An 18,992-nucleotide genomic window follows, 5' to 3' on the forward strand; every position below is an offset into this window, starting at 1 on the left:
AGTTAAAGTACTTTAACGCGTATACTAAGAGTTACGTTAACGTACTTAATAAACGAACGCCCTAGATAAACAAACGCCCTAAAAATGCTAAGAAAAAGAAAATTAACGAGTTTTTCTTAAATAACTAAGCGAAACCTTAATATTTTTCTATAAAAATTTATATATATATTTTTTATAGTATATTACACCTTATATTAAAGTTATACTAAGATATACTACGTAATTAAAAAGCTATACGTATTTAACTAACTTTTAAGAAAAGTCTAGTTTACTTCTAGAGAAGACTATTATATCTTAATAATAATCTATAAAACTTATAGTATATAGTATCTATAACGTAATAAAGGTTTCTAGAAAATTTCTATAGAGCTAGCTCTACTAGGTATAGCGTAATAAGAGATAGAAGTTTAAAAAAATCTTTCTAGAGTTTTCTTCTCTAACTATAGATATATATAAATAATCTAGCTATATAAAGTTATATATTATAAGATTATATATTCTATAAGCCTGCTATATATTTAGAAGTAATAATTTTAATATAGTTTTAGTATCTTTCTATCTTTCTATACTATACTACTAAAAAGACTTTACTTTTAAATAACTACTTAAAGCTACTATATTATTAGTTAATAAGCTCTATATAGTTAAAGCCTACTATAATATATAAAATAATAAGTTTATAGAGCTAGATTAACTATATATATATATATAGTTAGAAGAAGAAAGCTCTAAGAAGAAAATTTTCTAACTTCTATCTCTTATTACGCTATATCTAGAAGAGCTAGCGCTATAGAAGTTTTCTAGAAACCTTTACTACGTTATAGATATTATATACTATAAGTTTTATATATTATTATAGAGATATAATAGTACTAACTAGAAGTAAACTAGATTTTTCTTAAAAGTTAGTTAAATATATATAGCTTTTTAATTACGTAGTATATCTTAGTATAACTTTAATATTAGGTGTAATATACTATAAAGAATATATATATAAAGTTTTATAGAAAAATATTAAGGTTTTGCTTAGTTATTTAAGAAAAACGAGTTGATTTTCGTTAATTTTCCTTGCTAAGAAATCGTGAGGCTTTCGTTTATGTAGGGCTTTCGTTTGTGTAGAGCTTTCGTTTGTGAAGTACGTTATCTAGAATTTATCTAAGATTAATTAGGCGTTTATAGAGAGCTTTATAATAGAGATAGTAGTATTTAGTAAGAGCTTAGTATTTTTAGGCGGTTTAATAATATAGGTAATTCGATAATAAAGTATATTATTAGAGTTGTAGTATTTACGCTAAGTTCTAAAGCTAAAGAGTTATTTCATAGTTACTCTATCTTCTATAGTAATATTAAGGGCACGTGTAGGCGACACGAACAGCTTCTTACGGATCGCGTGCCTTGCCGCCCATAGGAGCCGGGTGGATGGTTCTTTCAATCGCACCCTCATCCGGTCCAACAACAGCTCATGTCTTCCGCCTACGCTCTAACAGGCAGGTATCGTCCCGTTGAGTACGAGCCCATGACCCGGTTTGTTCGCTTATGCACCCTGCGCCTCTCTTCCCTGCTGCTGTTCCTGGCCATCGTCATTTTTTTCTGTCGGCATATTGCGGGGATCTTAGCTGGGCGGCAGAGCTTGTGCGCGCCAGAGAATCCGGTTCCATGCCCGTATTCCGCGCTATGGGAGGTATATTTTGCCATTTCCCCCCAGCAATGGACGTCAGCCCTGGAATTGTGCTTCTCTTCTTTCAATTGACCTCCCTGCTGAACCGCGCGCAGAGCTGAGGTTCCCTGAATGAACATCGGGCCCTACGCGTGGGAGAGTTGAGCAATTGGGCCATCATGGCGAGGACTAGCTTTCTAACAGCTGCTTCCTTGCTGTCGTCCTTCCAGACGTTGACGAGTGCGCAGACGACTTCGAACTCAGCAGATGGACTAGGACCCACCGCCCAGCCATCGTCCTCGGTAACAGTTGGAATAGTAGACATAAGCGGCACGCCGACCACCTACCGCTCCGTCTTTACGATACCAGCATCCGCCGACGAGGGAGCGAATGTCCTGCCCAATATCGAAGACCCACAAGCCGCCGATCCTCAGGATGTCTGCCCTGGATACAAGGCATCGCATGTACAAGAGGACGAGTATGGCTTGAGCGCGATCTTGACGCTCGCTGGAGAGCCCTGTAATGTCTATGGGACTGACGTGGAGGTTTTGAATCTGAAGGTGGAGTATCAGGCCGCGAATAGGCTGGTCATTAACATCAGTCCCGCGAACGTCGTAAGTATTAGGTGCTCAGACACGGTGGGGATACATGCTCACCCTAGCAGGACTCATCGAACTCGTCTTGGTACATCTTGCCTGAAGAGCTCATTCCCCGCCCGAAGCCAGATTCGACCTACGGAGACATTGATCTTGAATTCGACTGTGAGCCACTAGCATGTATAGTCTCTCGAAGGCTTGTGACTAACTGGTATGCTAGGGGACGATAAACCCTCCTTCTGGTTCAGCGTCACGCGCCACTCTACCGGCGACACCATCTTCTCGACCGAGAACATGAAACTGATCTACGAAGATCAATTCATCGAGTTCGTCTCGCACTTGCCCGGTGATTATAACCTCTATGGCCTTGGGGAGCGCATTCATGGATTAAGGCTCAACCACAACCTCACAGCCACCATCTACGCTGCAGACGTAGGTGACCCGATCGATAGGAACATCTACGGAAGCCACCCGTTCTACCTCGACACCCGGTACTTCGAGACGGACAGCGAAGGTAGGAAGAAGCTGGTGAAGAAATCTGAGATCGACGAGCGTGGATACGGAGGCAATGGTCACGGTGGTTCCAACTACGAGTCTTACTCTCATGGTGTTTATCTTCGAAACGCTCACGGCCAGGAAGTGAAGCTGCAACCAGAGAATATCACATGGAGGACACTAGGAGGTAGCATTGACCTCTTCTTCTTCGACGGCCCCAGCCAGCCGGAAGTGACGAAGCAGTATCAGACTTCGGCGATTGGTTTGCCAGCTATGCAAGCGTATTGGTCCTTTGGGTTCCACCAGTGTCGGTGGGGTTACCAAAATTGGACGGAGTTGAGGGAAATCATTGATTCGTTCAAGGAGTTTGATATTCCGCTTGGTATGTAAAGCCTCCATTCCCTCAGTAAACCCATTGCTAATCAAATAATGCAGAAACTGTTTGGCTTGATATCGACTACATGGACCAGTAAGTCTTACTAAAATAGCTAGCCCAGGGGGTATTGACCGAGGAGCAGATACCGCGACTTCACTCTAGATCCGGTGACCTTCCCACCGTCGGGCGTCAAGGACTTCTTCGACTACCTCCACGGTAATAACCAGCACTTTGTTCCAATCGTCGACTCTGCAATCTACATCCCCAACCCCCAAAATGCTAGTGATGCATACGATACATATACGCGAGGCAACGCATCCGGTTCATTCATGACCAACCCGGATGGCAGTCAATACGTAAGTTCCGTTCTGCGTCCCGTCTTCTTCGATGCCGACAGCAGCAGATTGGGGCTGTATGGCCTGGGTATACCGTCTTTCCTGATTGGATGTCTCCAAACGGCGTGAGCTGGTGGATTCACGAAATGTGAGTGTCGATTTAGCTGACCCTAACCGTCGCAAAGCTAATCCCTTCAGGGTCGAATGGTACAAAGAAGTCCCCTACTCTGGCTTCTGGGTCGATATGAGTGAAGTATCTTCCTTCTGCGTCGGCTCGTGCGGTACTGGCAACGTCACTATGAATCCTGTGCACCCACCCTTCGCCTTACCTGGCGAGGTCGGAAACGTCATCTACGACTATCCCGAAGGCTTCAACATCACGAACGCTACCGAGGCTGCTTCCGCTTCGTCAGCATCGTCGAGCCAGGCTGCGGCTACGAGCACTGAAGCGGGACCTACCAGCTCCACAACAACGAGCTACTTGAGAACTACCCCTACACCCGGCCAGAGGAACGTGGACCATCCACCATATGTGATAGATCACGTGCAGGGCGACCTGGCAGTCCATGCTGTTGCTCCAAATGCGACGCACGCGAACGGCATGCAAGAGTACGACGTCCATAACGTCTGGGGGTAAGCATTGCCTTCCTTCTCCCTTTTCGAGACTGGCTTTAGCTAACTGAGCTGCGCAGACACCAGATCCTCAACGCAACCTACCAAGGCCTCCTCTCCGTATTCCCTACCAAACGCCCCTTTATAATCGGCCGCTCCACCTTCGCGGGCTCCGGTAAATGGGCAGGCCATTGGGGCGGCGACAACGCCTCGAAGTGGTACTACATGTACTTCTCCATCCCGCAAGCTCTATCCTTCTCGCTCTTCGGCATCCCCATGTTTGGCGTGGACACTTGTGGCTTCAACGGCAACACGGACTATGAGTTGTGCTCGCGCTGGATGCAGTTGAGCGCCTTCTTCCCCTTCTACCGCAACCACAATGTGCTTAGCGCCATTCCTCAAGAGCCGTTCCGCTGGGCCAGTGTGGCGAGCGCTACAAAGGCGGCTATGCAGATCCGGTATAGTCTGCTGCCGTATATGTACACGCTCTTCCACGAAGCTTCTACTACAGGCAGCACCGTCATGCGCGCCCTAGCGTGGGAGTTCCCCAACGAGCCGCAGCTCGCAGGCGTAGATACACAGTTCCTGCTCGGTCCGAGCATCCTCGTGACACCGGTACTAGAACCCCAGGCCGACACCGTGAAAGGCGTCTTCCCCGGTGTGATCGACGGGGAGTGCTGGTACGACTGGTACACTGGCGAGAGGGTCGACGCGCAGGCTGGCGTGAACACAACTATCGACGCACCCTTAGGCCACATCCCCGTCTTCATCCGCGGCGGCTCCGTGCTGCCGCTGCAAGAACCCGGCTACACGACGACGGAATCGCGGAACAATCCCTGGGGACTCGTCGTCGCGCTTTCCGACGACGGTGACGCAACGGGTTCGCTTTACGTCGACGATGGTATCTCGCTCGAACCGAACGCTACCTTGAGTATACAGTTCGCGGCTACGGATGGGCAGTTGAAGGCGAATGTTACGGGCGACTATGCGGATAGCAATGCGTTGGGTAATGTGACGGTGCTCGGTGTCTTTGATGGCTGCGGGAGTATCAAGTTGAATGGGGAGACGGTGGATGAGAGCAAGGTAGATTATGATGGGGATGCGGGCGTGCTGAAGCTGACGGGGTTGAATGATTTGACGAGGGGGGGCGCGTGGAAGGGGAGCTGGACGTTGAGTTGGCAGTAGGCCCGCTTCTCATCCGGTGAAGACATATTGGGGCTGGGCTGAGCAGGAGGCTTGCGCTCATTGAGAGTATAATGATAGCGTTGATGACTCGATTTTGCAATCGTCACTCTGCCTCGCTTCGATCGGCTTTGCGTTCGCCATATGTGCTAATATGTAGCCTCCGTTGCGTGCCACGCGCAGCGCACGCGATCGCTCGCTACCCGAGCTAGAGCAATGTCCGCGTTCCCATGAATCATCTTGGTGCTGAGCTGTAATGAACTGCTAGGCTGGACACTCTCTGCATCGGCGGGAGTATCCACGTTTCACACTCTTTCTTCATGAAGGCGGTCCAACATGGCGCAGGCTCGCTGATGTGGACGCCCACTTCATCCCTTGAAGCAGTCGTCGGACGAGTTGCCGTCTAACTGACCGAAGCTTGCGTCTATACACGCATCCTCCATGGGAACGGCGTCCCGCTCTCCTGCTCCCCGGCAATCCCATACGCATGTGTCGTAGGTGTGACGGTGGCGTGCGGTTGGGGAAGGGCAGCGTGGTGTTTTGGAATCTAGAAATTGCCGCGCTCTTCGAATTCTTCAATGTGTTGGAGTATTGGGCCAGGTTGACGCTCGCTCGCTCGCTCCTGCCTGCTCCTGTCTCCACGTCCGTCGCCTGGTTTGAACCGACACACCTCCATAATCCCCCACCTCTTCTTCGACCGCGCGTTACTTTCAGCGGTTCTTCAGCTCCCACGCTCCGACGCTCCAAGCAGCAAGCTCGCACTTCGTAACAGGGAGCCCGAAGCCCTTCAGCAGGTGATGTCACTTCCTGCCTCTTGCCTCCTCTACGCTTCAACTGGCAATATCGGCCGGGGAGAGAGCGCCGCATTTTGTGGCCGCCAGCATCGCGAGATCCAGCGACTGATTCCGTGCACAAATTTACGCACCCATCCACACTTTCGCACCCACCAGCGGTCGTCGCCCCAATACGGTATCTCCGTGTCCGAACGAGATCCTAGAAGCGGCCGGTGCTCGTCCTCGTCAAACCTCGCTGGAGGAGGAGGTTCTTGCTGGAAAAAGGCTGGCCGTCGCCCAACTCGGTGGAATTCCCGCCTGATGTTCTTCATCTTCGTTTCTCGGGTCGGAAGGCTGTCCGGCTCCGCGTAGATGGCGGCGCTCTGTATCGCGCGCTTCCAGAGGAGGCTCCTATCAATAACAGCTCTTGTTCAGAGAAGAATAAGCGTATTGCGGATGTGCACCTGGAGATGGGCTGATGGATAACAGAAAAGTTACGGGCCTCAGAGTGGCGCTAGAAGGCTGGTTTCAGCTCCGTCCCCGCCCCCACCCGGGCGATCAGCTCTTCCCACGCAAACCCTGCCACAGCCTGACAGCTCAAGCGTCAATCCTACCACCACCGACAACGAAGCAGTCCTTCGAGGCAGCAAAGGTCACCAAAGGCCTCCAGGCCTCACCTTACATAACTCATGGCTGAGGCGTTTGCAGTTCTCGGCATCGCTGCCAACATTGGCCAATTCGTGGAGTTTGCCTTGCAGCTCATTAATGAAGGGAAAGAGGTATACAACTCGGTCCACGGGGTACGAGCAGAACACCGCGAGATCGAAATCATCACAGAAGACGTGGCGATTTTATGTGATGAGGCCAAAAAAACTGTGGCACAATGCCAACAGCAACTATCATCAAGCAACGCGACAGCAATACAGCGTTTGGCCACGGAGTGCGAAGCTTTGGCGAAGAGGCTATTGCGCATGTTGGAGGAGCTGAAAGTCCCGGCTAATGCTCGTCGCCGCGGTCTGAGGACGCTCAAGAACACGCTGAAGGGCGCCGGGCAGAGGAAAGAGATTGCGGACCTGCAGCGAAGAATGCTCGAGATTGACCGACGATTGAGGCATAGGATATCGGCTATGCTTCAACAGTAAGTCCATCGAAGAGATGTCAGATCCGTCCTAGCTAGACTCGGATGCTAATGGTTGCAAAGAACAAGTCAATCGGAACTTTTGTCCGCAATTCAGGCACTGGATAGAAAGACGGAGGCTCTGAAAATCAATACCGGCGCTACACTCAATGACCTCAGGGGAGAACTTATTGACCTCCTAGGAGATACCTCAAGCTCAGCAACCACAAATGGCCCCAGCGTGGACAAAATTACCCCTAAGCTCGTCGCATTCGCAGAGAAGGCTGAGAATTTAGTGAGGCAGCAGAACTTTCTTGAGGGTCTGATGTTTGATTCTATGAAGCGGCGACACGACATGATCAAAGAAGCCCACAAGAAGACACTCAATTGGATATTTCAGCGGCCGGAGACAAGATTCATGGAATGGCTGGAATCTGATAGCAATATGTACTGGGTCAAGGGCAAGGTGCGTGAGTTTTCCAAGCGAGAATATAATCCTAACAACGATAGGCTGGGAGCGGAAAATCAACGCTTATGAAATATGTTTGCGACCACTATAGGACCAGGGATGCATTACAGACCTGGGCCGGACCTCAAATGTTGGTGACAGCATCATACTTCTTCTGGGCTGCAGGCTTGCGTATGCAAAAATCGCAGGTCGGGTTGCTCCAGAGTCTGTTATACCAAGTATTGGTCGCATCTCCAAAGCTCATCCTGGAGTACTTCCCTGATCGATTAGCAAAGGAACCGTGGACACGCAAGGAGCTCTTTGAAGCACTGGGGAAGGCGTCACGTGGAACCGGCTGTCCGCTCTCCGCAAAGTATTGTTTCTTCATCGACGGTCTCGACGAGTACGGGGGTGTGGATGACGACCATGATGTCAATCCTGAAGAGCTTATCGATCTACTCCGACGCCTTTCGACATCTCCTAACATCAAGATTTGCGTATCTAGTCGGCCTTGGAATGTCTTCCTACTAGCTTTCGAGGGACTCCGCCATCAAGTGGCGATGGAAAAGCTTACAATCACCGACATGAAGATATACGTGGATGATCTGCTTGCACAGAGCGAAGGCTTCAAGGAAATAAGTGCACGAGAGCCTCAATGCGCCGAGCTTGTCCCGAAAATTGTAGACAGAGCACAGGGCGTATGGCTCTGGGTTTTCCTCGTGGTCCGAGATCTGTTGAACGACATCAAGGGCAGGGAAGACTACTCCTCTCTACTACGCAGGCTGAATGAATTCCCCCGGGAGTTGGAGAAGTACTTCGAAGATATCCTGGACAGAATTGAAAAATTCCATGTGGAGGAGGCCGCAAAGATATTCCTTGTTGCAGTCGAAGCTCCGCGTCCACTGCCGGTGCTTGCCTTCAAGTTTCTCCTCGAAGAGGCACGAGATCCGCACTTTGCCATCGTTGGCAGTATTTCGCCTCTGGGTTTCGACGAAGCACGGCAATATTACGAGAAGTGGAGGATACTGCTCAACAGCCGCTGTCGCGATCTACTTCAAGTCACCGACATTGGCGAGCAACGTACTGCAATTCAGGACGCTTTCACCAACACTTACCGATACGTACCGTTCATGTATTATCAAGTGGATTTCCTCCATAGGACGGTAAGGGATTTCCTTCGAAACAACAACTACGAATACCTACGCCGAAAGGCCGGCTCTGAATTCGATGCTACTGCCTCCTTGTGCGACATCACTCTCGCTCTCGCAAAGTCCATCCCAGCCTCGCCTCACCAGGAATCTCTACAGAACCCCCTGTTCTGTACGGTTGATGAGATCATGTACTACTCGCACGAATTAGATATACGAGGTCAATATCGCGGCTCTGCGATCCTGGATGAGCTCGACACGGTCATGATCACACATGCAAGGGCTTGGGGCTTCGGAAAGCACTGGACTAACGTGAGAGAAGTCCCTAGCAACTCCAAGTTCCTCGAGGAATACGGTCAGAACACGTTTCTGGGCCTAGCAATCCAATCCAACCTAGTTCATTACGTGACGGAAAAGCTCGGCGCCAATCCCGCACTTTTAGCATCTAAACGTGGTCGGCCGTTGCTTGACTACGCTCTGCGACCTAGGAGAAGGACTCCCGCGGAACTGCCATACCGCGTCCAATACGAGGCATCCAATGTCGATAAGGGAATGGTGAAGGCGCTTCTCGAACACGGAGCGAATCCAAACCAACAGATGCACATCTACGAGGGACAAACCGTCTGGAGTCTCTTCTTGAGGTCTTGCTGCGCGAACCTAGGGGTCCCATCACACATCAAGTCTGCTTGGGGCGACGTGATAGAGACCCTCCTTGAGGCTGGTGCTGATCCGAATATAGAGGTCCTTAATCTCGACGACACAAGGATCCTCACTGTCGATGAAGCAATCCAGACGATATTCTGGACGGAACCGGACAAGAAAGTGCATCTGCAAAATCGGTTGCGCGAAATAGCGGAGAGGCGGAAATTTCAGACCTCCCTCTTTTGGAGAATGTTGGGCTGGTCCTGATGGCCTTTAATGAGCCGTCTGCAAGCAGCGACCCGGCTCGACCTCTCCACCCAAAAAGGGGCCCGTTGCCTCGCTACCTCCGAAGATGCTGGCGTACAACCACATTCCCTCCGCAGTTTGGGTAGGAGGCTGAGACACAAAGTATGGGAAGTCCTTCCTGAGGTTTTTCAACGGTCTGAGTGAGGAATGAGATTTGATGGCACATATCTTTCTCCATCTACGGCATTGAATCATTGTCTCTCCCGCATATTGAAGAATTAGAGACCTCGGGAAACGTGGTAGTTCGGGACTCTGAACAGGAAACCACACTGTATCATCACCGGCGGAACCTCGTTCCCGAATGGCAGTAGCTGTCAACGAAGCCATCAGCCAACAAAGTCGGGCCTACAACAGGAGTGCTCTCTTGGAATTTCCATGTGTAGGCAAGGGCTCTACTCTTCTTCACGGGCAGCGATGATTGCTGAGCCCTCGCTCTTCTCGCCGCAACTAGTAATATCTCAACGAACCCCATTCCTCTCATTCCAGGCCCGATCAAAAACCGGCAAACTCCTCTGCGCAGTAGGCACCACATCCAGCGTCTTAACGCTCACCCTCTCCTTCGTCCTCAGCATCCACACCGCCGCCTCCGCCACATCATCAGCAACCAATGGCTCATATCCTTCGATGAACTCCTCATACATCCCCCTATCAAACCCCACCCTCTGCTCGTGGAAATGCGTCGCCACGACACCCGGTCTCAGCGCAAGAACTTTGATATTAGTCCCGACAAGCTCATTGCGCAGAGCATTTGTAAAACTTTCTTGGAGCGCTTTGCTGGAATGGTAGACCGCTTCGCCGGGGAAGGGCGGTGCTTCGAGCGCGGTGGTGGACGTTATGTTTAATATCGTGCCCCGGCCTCGTTCTTTCATCTTGCCTTCGTTCAGCGCGGCGTAGGTGGTGAATATCAAGCCGTTCACATTCGTTCCTGCCATCGTGATGATGTCTTCGTTCTTGAGGTCTGGGAATGCAGCGGGAGCACCGAACGCGAGGCGCGCGTTGTTGATTAGGACGTCTATCGGTCCTGCTTCTTTCACGGGCAATTTGCGATGGCAGTCGAGACGGCGCGGTGATCCGACACGTCCACAACGGTGGTGAAGACCTTGATGGTGTCCGTTCCAACCTCTTTTCCTATGTCGTCGGCGAGGGCGTTGAGTTTGTCGCCGGAACGGGCGAAGAGAATGAGGTTGGCTTGTTCGTGGGCTATGCGGCGTGCGATGGCGGCGCCGATGCCCATGCTGGCGCCTGTTATTACAACCTTCTGGTTTGCGAAAGACATTTTGGGCGAAGGGTCCGGTGGATCTGTGCAGAGACGAAGAAATTGATCACGTTCAGATGTAGAAGTTTGACGTCGCATGGTGACGTCATGGGAAGAGGTCCTACGTAAAAGTTATACTTCTGGTAGGGGTGCAAAGCCTAGAAGCCCAGATTGCATGTTTCATTTGGGTATCTATATAAGCTTGCTAGTGGGACTTTTCTCTGTGTTGTGGTCAGCTAGGAGTACGAGCACGGAAGTTGTAGATGGGAAATACCTATGAATCTCTTTTCGCCTAATTGCTGACCGCGTCCAAGATGTCTGTAACTTAGATATGTTCGCCTTGTGATTTGGGGACAGCCCGTTCATCCAACTTGTTGTCGGGCCTCTATGCCAGCTCTTTCGCTGTCTGCCAACCTTTTGGCATGTAACCCTCATCCGTCCCATCGCTGCGCCTCCTTATTATATCCTATGAGCTCCAGTTTGATATTGAGCGTCTTGAGCATCATATCCATCGTAAAGGACTGTAACACATCAGCATCATCCTAAGCAAACACGGTAACCTAGCATTTCTAACTCACATCATCGTCCGCGCACTGGAAGCGCTCCTCCTCTTCTTTCTTCTCCTCACCTTCCTCGAACCGTTCAAACGCCTCTTCCGTGATCTGACCATTCTCCCTCGCCTCCTCCAGCCTCTCCCGCTCCGCCTCCCTCTCCGCCTCAAACTCCTCCATCTCCCGCTTCTGCCTCCACTCCTTCTGCTCGCGCTCCCTCTCCTTCCACGCGCCCACGCCGCCCATCCTATTCACCCTATCCCGCGTACTGGCGAACAACTCCTCAGCTACGGCTCGACTCGCGGTCCGCCAGCGCTCGATCAGCACCAGCAGGTCCTCGTCTTTGCTCGATGTGGCGAGCGCGGCTGCTTGCTGCAGGATCTGGATCTCGTTGCGGAGCTGCATGATTTCGCGGGTGAGGCTGGGCTTTGAGAGTGCCGCTTTCTTCTGGAGAGCGCGCGTTGGCGTCGCGACATTCGGCGGGACGAGGAGGGGCTTCGTGACGCGGGGCGTGGTCTGCGGGGCGAAGACAGAGGCCGCTGGCGTGCTGATCTCTGGTGGGTCGGAAGACGGCGGGTCGGAGCCCAGATTGGGCTTCAGTGGCGTGCGGAAGGGAGATTTGAAGGGCTTCTGGAGTGTCTTCGCGGCTTCGTTCAGCCGGCGACGTTTTGCGTGCGGCGTAGACATCGCGGTTGTTTTAGTGTGCGTGCGGTGAGGCTCCGAGAGGGAGAATGAGAGATGAGAAGTTGATTGGTGATGTGGAAAGGAAAGCGCGAAGGTGGCGTGCCAACAAAACGCGCTAAACGCGGTATCACGTGTGCCTTTTCTCTCCCGAGGTCTAGCACTCTCCTTTTCATCTGAGAGAGAGGTGAACCAAGCTCCCTCCCTTCTCCACGATAGCTTACACTCTTAGATACCAGGAGATGTGAAAACGCTGAGCATAGGTTTTTACATTGAGCCGAGTGGTGAGGAAAGGCTTCATTTTAGAGCGTCCCTCTACAGCTTAATAGAAACATTCAGCCGATCTAAAGCGACTGCGACTCCCGCAACCGCAGCAATGTAGCCCAATAGTATACCCATTGACTGAAACACACTCATATGCAATGTGGGCATAGTCATATTGACAAGCCCGGTCAGCAAATTCGCCAGTAAGAAGACCACGAGCCCATTGCGGTTGAAAGAGAACAACACAGTGCTCGTGGCATCTCTGCACCTCTGCTTCTCTTCTTCCCTTGTCGCCGCTTTATACAGATTCGGAAAGAGAACCGTCTCGATGGCGCAACAGATGGCGATTTGGTAGCTGTTGAACGAACACACCCACAAGAAGTAGGGCAGATTGGCTAGTCGTCGAGATACACCAAGACCAAAGCCGTAGTAGCTGACGGACAGGTAGAATAGAGCTGTCCATAAGAAGGCGGAGATGACGAGCCTGCCCAAGATAGATTGCCGGATCAGGGTTGCTTTCGAAGCATTCTTTGGGGGAGGCGATTGCCTCGGAAGGGCGAAGGAGCCCAGGGACTGGCCAGCGAGGAATATAGCAAGGTAGCCGAAGAACGAGAATATACCTTCTCGATTCTTCGAGATTAGATCGGTGCGCTGAGCGGTCAAAATGAACGCGCCGAGGTTGGTCTTATCTAGAGCGAGCTCGTAGAATGCGGCTAAGACGTAGGAGAGAACAGCATATGACGGCACAAGGGCGAATGCTGACTGGAACAGCGCAACAAAGGGCGGGAGGAAGCCCAATGTAAAGAAGAAGTTCCAGTGGACGCCGTATTCGGTGACATGTTCAGCGTAATCCAACCCCTTGACGGAGATAAGTCGTATGATTCCAAGGATAAGAAGCGGCGTTGCATGTCTCATCGACGCGACGAGGCGCATCGACAGAGGTGGAAGCTTTCCACTCGGTGTTTTCAAGGAGGACCGAACGGAGACCACACCATTTGTGAAGACGAACGAACCCACGCCCATATCCATGAGCGATGTCCCCCAATTCTCTACTTTCGCAAAACGCCGAGGAAAGACACGGAAATCCACCGCCAATATAGCTATGCACGTTATCACCATCATTGAGCCGCGGTAGTGCGTGATGAAAGGTTTCATGGGTAGAGGATCGGGGCTGGTCTTTCTCGCATCGCTAGCTTTCGTCGGCGGTCGCGGCGCGGTCGGTCTAATAGGCATCGGAGGGGAGCTGATGTATAGGAACGCTGCCGGGAGCAATAGAAGCAGGTTTAGGAGCCATGGCGAGGACGAGTAGAGGGTAGTCGCGACAAGCGTGACTCCGCAATTAAGCAGGAAATCGACAAAGCAGGCGGCAGATGTGTATGGCGTGAACAGGCGCATGCGCGATTGGATAACGGACCAAAGTAAGATAGTCAACTAATCAAGACGTCAGTAGGGAATAACGCAGGCTGCGCGAGCCATATACGGTACAGGCATTGCTAGAGAGACGCTGTTGACGTCGAAGAGGGAGCTCCCGGTAAGTCCGGAGACATGCTGCATCTTGAGCTGCTTGTAGTCTTTCTCCATCCTGGCTGAAAAGACATGGAATCTAGAGTGGGACGTTGTGGGGTGCTGCCAATAGCTTAACCGGACGCGTCAAGGTGTCTTTTCGGCGCCTAGTGTTTCTCCGAGCCGAGCCGGACCGACTTCACCTCATCGTTCCCCATGCCTTCCTATTCATGATCCACCACATACATTCATCTGTCTACGGCAAAAGCCATGGATGATACAGAGTTTAACTTTGTTCCATCTACTAACCCACAACGTTCGTAAAGCGCCCTGGTCCCGATGTCTGACGAACCCCCCCCCCCCCCCCCCCCCCCCCCCCCCCCCCCCCCCCCCCCGCGAGGCCAATTCCAGAGTCAAAATGACATCTTTTCTCCGGCTTCGTACTGGCTGTGCTTCCGTAAACCCTAGAAATAGCAGTGGCTGGGCGAATGCTCGTTGCTGGGAGCGAGGCTCTCACGGTGTGGAATTCTCCGGATAGAACGACGTGCGTAATAGCTACCGTGGAGGCCTTCGCGGGTGCGTACAATAGGACGTTGATTCGCTAAGCTAATCTTACTCACGTGTACGGCGAGCCCTGGGATCTGGAGAATTCCCTACCGCAAGAGCGAGGTGCTCCCGCGAGGTTTCATCCACGCATGTACTGCAGTTAATCTTTGAGAAGGAAACTGCGCAACGAGAGTGCTTCTCCCAGTATCGCCGTTATGGCATCTAAAAGGTATAATGTAAATTTATAGACCTCATTCGTGTGCTCGTTTCATTTCAGCTCCTGTCAACATATCTCTCGTTTCCACTCGTGCGGACGGGGACGGGGTTTACCATTTCCTTTCACTGCTCAATCTTTCGGCTCTGCAGCAGCACACAGCACCAGAGCTACGATATTTCCGCCAAGCTTTCATTTCTGTTGAGTCGCTTTCACTCGATCTTCGCTGTTGTTTACGCTCTGCGCTCGCGTTGCCCGGTTAATAACCCACACTTGCGCTGCAAAAATTCTTCTCTGCACCAGCGACCGCTTCCTCACTTCCCTCGTCAACTTCTCCCATGCCTGAGTAAGGCCGCAACATCTCTACGCCATGTCAAGCCCGCCCAACGACGCCGACGCCAGTCGACGCCAGCCCGGCTCTAGATTGCCCACTCTTTCATCTAAGAAGTCTAGTGCGGCAGTGCTTGCGACCCCAGCCAACGATCCTCTCGTTATGGGATCTCCTGAGCCGCTTCGCAACGCCGCCGCTACGGTTAGCTCCAAGATCCCGCGCAAGGCGCCCGCTCCCTCGCTCCCTTCGCGATCTCAGAACGAACCGGCCATGGCATCGCAGCGTGTCTATGAAGCAAGCAAATCGCCAGCAAGAGAGCGAGCTGCTATCCCAGTAAGTCTGCCGCTCTGATGCCCAAAGTAAACAAGCTGACAACCCTGTAGAAAACAGGAGTCAGCCCACCTACCGACCGCGACAAGCCGCTTCCAAGCCCTCCCATCGCGCAGGTGGTGAACCCGGCAAGCCCACCAAAGGCGCAACGCACACTCATCGATGCCGAGGTTGCGGGCAAGTTGTCAGAAGAAGAGTGGCCGATTCTTTCGCCTGAAAACGTGACACCCGAGCAGACCCGCTCAGCACCAATGCAGGCGGTCCCAGGTGCAAGCTATAACCGCAGCAGCGGCAGCGGAGCACCAGGATTACTATCGCGACGTCAGGACAACAGGCTTAGTACCGGATCCAACTGGACGCCACCAGAGGAGTGGGACACCTGCTTGTCGCAAGAAGTGAATTCCCAGCAACAGATTACAACCACCCGCCCGGAGCTACGATCCGCTCGAAATCGACTCAGCACCGGAAATCGACTCAGCGCCGCACCCACTTGGACGTCTCCTGAAGAGTGGAATACCCGCTTATCGCAAGACGTGAATTCCCAGCAACAGGTTCACGCCATCACCACTGCCAATGACGAGGCCATCGACAGTCCGCTTGCTCGCAAGCAGAGTGGTCGGGGCACCCAGTCCAGTTCTCCCGGCACCACCTTTCAGCGCCGCTCCCTTCCACTCTCCGCTCAGGGACAACCAGCATCGGCTACTCCAACCGCTGCGTCTCGACATGGAGAGGCCATGTCAACCTCCGCGAACGAGCAATTGCTCGATACTAACGCATCAGCTTACGCTTTTTCTTCTCATTTCTCTTCTTCTGGCAGTGCAGCCACACCGCTTCTTTCTGAATACCAATATGGAGTTCAAGGTGCTAACACTGTGGAAGACAAGGAAACTCAGGTTCAAGCTCATGGCGTAATCGAGCCTACAGACAACTACCCTCCTCGCCGATCCCGCGAAAACTCGTTCGACTCTAGCGACACCTGGAGCCAAGCGGCCGGATCTTCTATCGACGAGGAGCGCCATCAACAATTCGAGTCGAGCACGCGTGTGAGGTTCCCGCACCCTCATCTCCACGGCGGCGGTCCCGTCCTGCGGATTCATGAAGACGCAGATGAGGTCCTGATGGGTAACGCGGGCGACGTCCCGGAGGTCCCACCGATCCCAGAGGTTATTCCGGATGAGGCCGCCCAGGTCAGTACGCTAGCGGGACGTTTCTCGCGGGAGACGCTATCCAGGATGTCTTCTAGGATATCTTTACGTATGGGCTTGCGGTCTGGAACATCCCAGTCTCCCGAGGTCGACACCAATTGTACTCCTACACCGGTCAAGGCCAACCCGGTCCGATCCATACGGCCGCCAGGAAATACTAGTGCTGGAGTTGACCCACAAGGCACGTCTGGCCCTACGGTTCAACAATCGCAGGAGTCTCTAAAGGCAACCAAGCCGCCACTAGAGCGTGGTTCTGCCGGCAAGCGAAACGCCCGGGAGGCTCCCAAGCCCAGCGTAACGGCCCGAGGCATCATCGCTAACGACGAGCGCGCTCCCGATATAGAGTTGACAACCTCAATCCATGGAGTCAGCAAGGTAATTCCTGTCACTCTGCTGGCATCAGTAGATATTGTTACTAATACCTAGAGTAGCAGCCTGACCCTCTCAATACATACGGCAAACAATCTGTCGTGGAGTCGACGTCGAACACCGAGCAGTCTGCCAAGAGCAAGGATAGCAAGCATTTGCAGGGCATAGAGAGCAAACCCAACAATATGACCGCCGCTAAAGTCCAAGCAAAGCGTAGCTTCCGGGATTTCTTTCACAGGCGCGAGGGCAAGCACATTGAGAAGGAACTTCCGAGGGCTGAGTCCAAGCAATCAAAGCGGTCCTCTTTCGCCGTACCAGGAAGCTCTTTCGTGAGTCGCTTTAGGAGTTCTGCCAACATCTCGAAGGCCAACTTGGCAAAGCCAGCCGAGGCTGTCACTGAGCGTCAACCCGTGTCAACTCCCGAGACGGCGAAGGTCAACTTAGAAACGCCAGTCGAGGCGATCACTGAGCGCCAACCCGTGACAACCCCTAAGACGGTGAAGGCACCTGTACAGAATGCGGACGGCCACGACATGACGTCACCTCTAGCCGAGCCTGCTACTCACTCGAACGTCGTCGATATCGTCAACAGCATTATGAACCGCATGGAGACAATGCCCGAGGAATCGCCATATCGTCTCCGCGCCCTTCAGATTGCAGAGGTTTGTAAAACCCTGCACCTTCGTTCGCTGATGCAGCAAGAATTAGTGCTAACGGTGCAAAACACACAGGCTCTTCTGGCGACTGTCGACGCGTGCAAGCAGGCAGAGATCTCGGCGATGGAGGCCAAGAAGCATGCCCGCGACGCCGCGCTGAATGCGAAGAAGGCTGAGATTGCGTTGAAGAGGGCCCAGAAGCTGTCCGAGTTGAACTCCGATACCGAGGCGCTAGAGGCGATCAAGCAGTTGCTCAAGAATGCAGGGATGGTTGGCAGTGAGGACCAGCCTTCCTCTTCCGGGATGGCTACGCTTTCGGAGTAGCTGTACGTATGGTAGGGCACGATGTTGGCTTGCTAGGTATGTGGCTCAACTGCACACTCTAATTCACACTGATCGCGGCAACAGCATCTAGATTGCCTATAACCGTCGTCGGATTCTCCGGAAAAGTGTTTGGTATGGGATGAGGACTATGGAGCATAACGTGGGAAGATGTTCTGCGTCTCTGAATGTCCGAAGCCGACTATATGGAGGAGAGTAACCATCGTCTTCATTGCGAACCGGTTTGCTTGAATTCGTTGTTGGCGCTACCCATTCCACCGACCCAAAAGTATTGTACAATATCAGATTCCATCGAGCCATGCCGACCTGTCATGCGCCGATAATATAAAGCGGGGATTCTGAATCTCCTTCCATAGATGCTGTGTTCTCCAACTCCAATGCCTCGTCCTAAAGTGCCTCGTCCATGTCATCCCCACCTGCCATCCATTGCCCTCACAGCGCCAATCGGCTTCTACATGCCACCAAACATGCCCCCGCCACCAGCCCTGTTCTGCGCCTCGCCCTGCATCTTCTCGCTCACTTTGACGTTGACCTCGAAGAACTTTGCGACGCAGCGATCGAGGCAGACGGACTCGCCCTTGTTGAGGTCGGCTTCGCGGTAGGCGGTGTCGATGCACTTTTTGCTGCAGGATTGGACTAGGCTGTCTCTCGTTCGTCAGAATGGTCGTTTGAATGTCGTTGGGGGAATGATTGATGGAGACATGGGGAGCAGAACGGGGTTGGACGGGACTGGGTATGAGGATCTGGGGATGGTAAAGAGGGCGAGCGAGAGCGTACCGTGAGTACATGTCAGACACCATGTCGATTTCTGCCTCTGCTTGAGCGATCTTTTGCTCCGAGGAGATTTGCGGTTGGCGGCCGAAGAGGAAAGACATTTTGACTTGGTTTTGGGGCTCTCTGAAGGGTTCTTGAGGCAAATTTAGGCCGGATGTGCCCGGGACAGTAGGATGCGGTTGAGCGGAAGGAAAGCACGTGTATAAGGGCTGTTGTCGGAATGGTTTGGAATGGTGACGATGCGCAAGAGCTCGAGGTGTTGATTGAAGAAATCGGGAGCTTGG

At 52.2% G+C, this 18,992-nt stretch overlaps 7 protein-coding genes across 7 annotated transcripts; 3 read left to right on the forward strand and 4 right to left on the reverse strand.

Moving 5' to 3' along the window:
- The first annotated feature begins 1,600 nt into the window (after window positions 1–1,600).
- Window positions 1,601–5,337, forward strand: BU26DRAFT_521114 (glycoside hydrolase family 31 protein). Its single transcript, XM_033829456.1, has 8 exons — window positions 1,601–2,271; window positions 2,322–2,418; window positions 2,474–3,130; window positions 3,184–3,217; window positions 3,267–3,480; window positions 3,528–3,607; window positions 3,658–4,092; window positions 4,152–5,337. The coding sequence occupies exons 1-8, from the start codon at window positions 1,837–1,839 to the stop codon at window positions 5,254–5,256; spliced, it is 3,057 nt and encodes a 1,018-aa protein (XP_033681675.1). The 5' UTR covers window positions 1,601–1,836; the 3' UTR covers window positions 5,257–5,337.
- Window positions 5,338–6,715: 1,378 nt separating this feature from the next.
- Window positions 6,716–9,648, forward strand: BU26DRAFT_567024 (uncharacterized protein; the record flags this gene model as incomplete). The annotated part of the gene is made up of 3 exons (XM_033833605.1): window positions 6,716–7,164; window positions 7,228–7,609; window positions 7,654–9,648. The coding sequence occupies 3 exons, from the start codon at window positions 6,716–6,718 to the stop codon at window positions 9,646–9,648; spliced, it is 2,826 nt and encodes a 941-aa protein (XP_033681676.1).
- Window positions 9,649–10,145: 497 nt separating this feature from the next.
- Window positions 10,146–10,963, reverse strand: BU26DRAFT_532416 (NAD(P)-binding protein; the record flags this gene model as incomplete). The annotated part of the gene is made up of 2 exons (XM_033831097.1): window positions 10,146–10,637; window positions 10,748–10,963. The coding sequence occupies 2 exons, from the start codon at window positions 10,961–10,963 to the stop codon at window positions 10,146–10,148; spliced, it is 708 nt and encodes a 235-aa protein (XP_033681677.1).
- A 124-nt stretch (window positions 10,964–11,087) lies between these two features.
- BU26DRAFT_541735 (uncharacterized protein) lies at window positions 11,088–12,231 on the reverse strand. Its single transcript, XM_033831608.1, has 3 exons — window positions 11,521–12,231; window positions 11,217–11,463; window positions 11,088–11,163 (listed from the first exon to the last, which is right to left on the reverse strand). Exons 1-2 carry the CDS (start codon window positions 12,178–12,180, stop codon window positions 11,374–11,376), a joined length of 750 nt encoding a protein of 249 aa, XP_033681678.1. The 5' UTR covers window positions 12,181–12,231; the 3' UTR covers window positions 11,088–11,163; window positions 11,217–11,373.
- A 194-nt stretch (window positions 12,232–12,425) lies between these two features.
- Window positions 12,426–14,019, reverse strand: BU26DRAFT_541736 (GPI-anchored wall transfer protein 1; the record flags this gene model as incomplete). Its single annotated transcript, XM_033831609.1, has 2 exons — window positions 12,426–13,869; window positions 13,924–14,019. 2 exons carry the CDS (start codon window positions 14,017–14,019, stop codon window positions 12,490–12,492), a joined length of 1,476 nt encoding a protein of 491 aa, XP_033681679.1. The 3' UTR covers window positions 12,426–12,489.
- A 1,408-nt stretch (window positions 14,020–15,427) lies between these two features.
- BU26DRAFT_51079 (uncharacterized protein) lies at window positions 15,428–18,090 on the forward strand. Its single transcript, XM_033827259.1, has 4 exons — window positions 15,428–16,942; window positions 16,999–17,598; window positions 17,668–17,952; window positions 18,001–18,090. The coding sequence occupies exons 1-3, from the start codon at window positions 15,614–15,616 to the stop codon at window positions 17,914–17,916; spliced, it is 2,178 nt and encodes a 725-aa protein (XP_033681680.1). The 5' UTR covers window positions 15,428–15,613; the 3' UTR covers window positions 17,917–17,952; window positions 18,001–18,090.
- Window positions 18,052–18,907, reverse strand: BU26DRAFT_521119 (putative mitochondrial intermembrane space translocase subunit Tim10). The gene is made up of 2 exons (XM_033829457.1): window positions 18,712–18,907; window positions 18,052–18,575 (listed from the first exon to the last, which is right to left on the reverse strand). The coding sequence occupies exons 1-2, from the start codon at window positions 18,807–18,809 to the stop codon at window positions 18,386–18,388; spliced, it is 288 nt and encodes a 95-aa protein (XP_033681681.1). The 5' UTR covers window positions 18,810–18,907; the 3' UTR covers window positions 18,052–18,385.
- Window positions 18,908–18,992: the final 85 nt, after the last annotated feature.

Source organism: Trematosphaeria pertusa, assembly GCF_010094035.1.
Source record: "Trematosphaeria pertusa strain CBS 122368 unplaced genomic scaffold BU26scaffold_10, whole genome shotgun sequence".
In the NCBI taxonomy this organism is placed as follows: domain Eukaryota; kingdom Fungi; phylum Ascomycota; class Dothideomycetes; order Pleosporales; family Trematosphaeriaceae; genus Trematosphaeria; species Trematosphaeria pertusa.

Excerpts from the sequence above, each read along its gene's own strand:
- BU26DRAFT_521114 (XM_033829456.1), top strand. The coding sequence starts at position 1,837 with ATGGCGAGGACTAGCTTTCTAACAGCTGCTTCCTTGCTGTCGTCCTTC. Across the intron at positions 3,481-3,527 it reads ACCCGGATGGCAGTCAATAC|ATTGGGGCTGTATGGCCTGG; the intron begins GTAAGTTCCGTT and ends CGACAGCAGCAG. Across the intron at positions 3,608-3,657 it reads AGCTGGTGGATTCACGAAAT|GGTCGAATGGTACAAAGAAG; the intron begins GTGAGTGTCGAT and ends TAATCCCTTCAG.
- BU26DRAFT_51079 (XM_033827259.1), top strand. The coding sequence starts at position 15,614 with ATGCAGGCGGTCCCAGGTGCAAGCTATAACCGCAGCAGCGGCAGCGGA. Across the intron at positions 16,943-16,998 it reads CAATCCATGGAGTCAGCAAG|CAGCCTGACCCTCTCAATAC; the intron begins GTAATTCCTGTC and ends TACCTAGAGTAG. Across the intron at positions 17,599-17,667 it reads GCGCCCTTCAGATTGCAGAG|GCTCTTCTGGCGACTGTCGA; the intron begins GTTTGTAAAACC and ends CAAAACACACAG.
- BU26DRAFT_521119 (XM_033829457.1), bottom strand. The coding sequence starts at position 18,809 with ATGTCTTTCCTCTTCGGCCGCCAACCGCAAATCTCCTCGGAGCAAAAG. Across the intron at positions 18,576-18,711 it reads GTGTCTGACATGTACTCACG|CCTAGTCCAATCCTGCAGCA; the intron begins GTACGCTCTCGC and ends AACGAGAGACAG.
- BU26DRAFT_541735 (XM_033831608.1), bottom strand. The coding sequence starts at position 12,180 with ATGTCTACGCCGCACGCAAAACGTCGCCGGCTGAACGAAGCCGCGAAG. Across the intron at positions 11,464-11,520 it reads TCCAGTGCGCGGACGATGAT|TCCTTTACGATGGATATGAT; the intron begins GTGAGTTAGAAA and ends GATGTGTTACAG.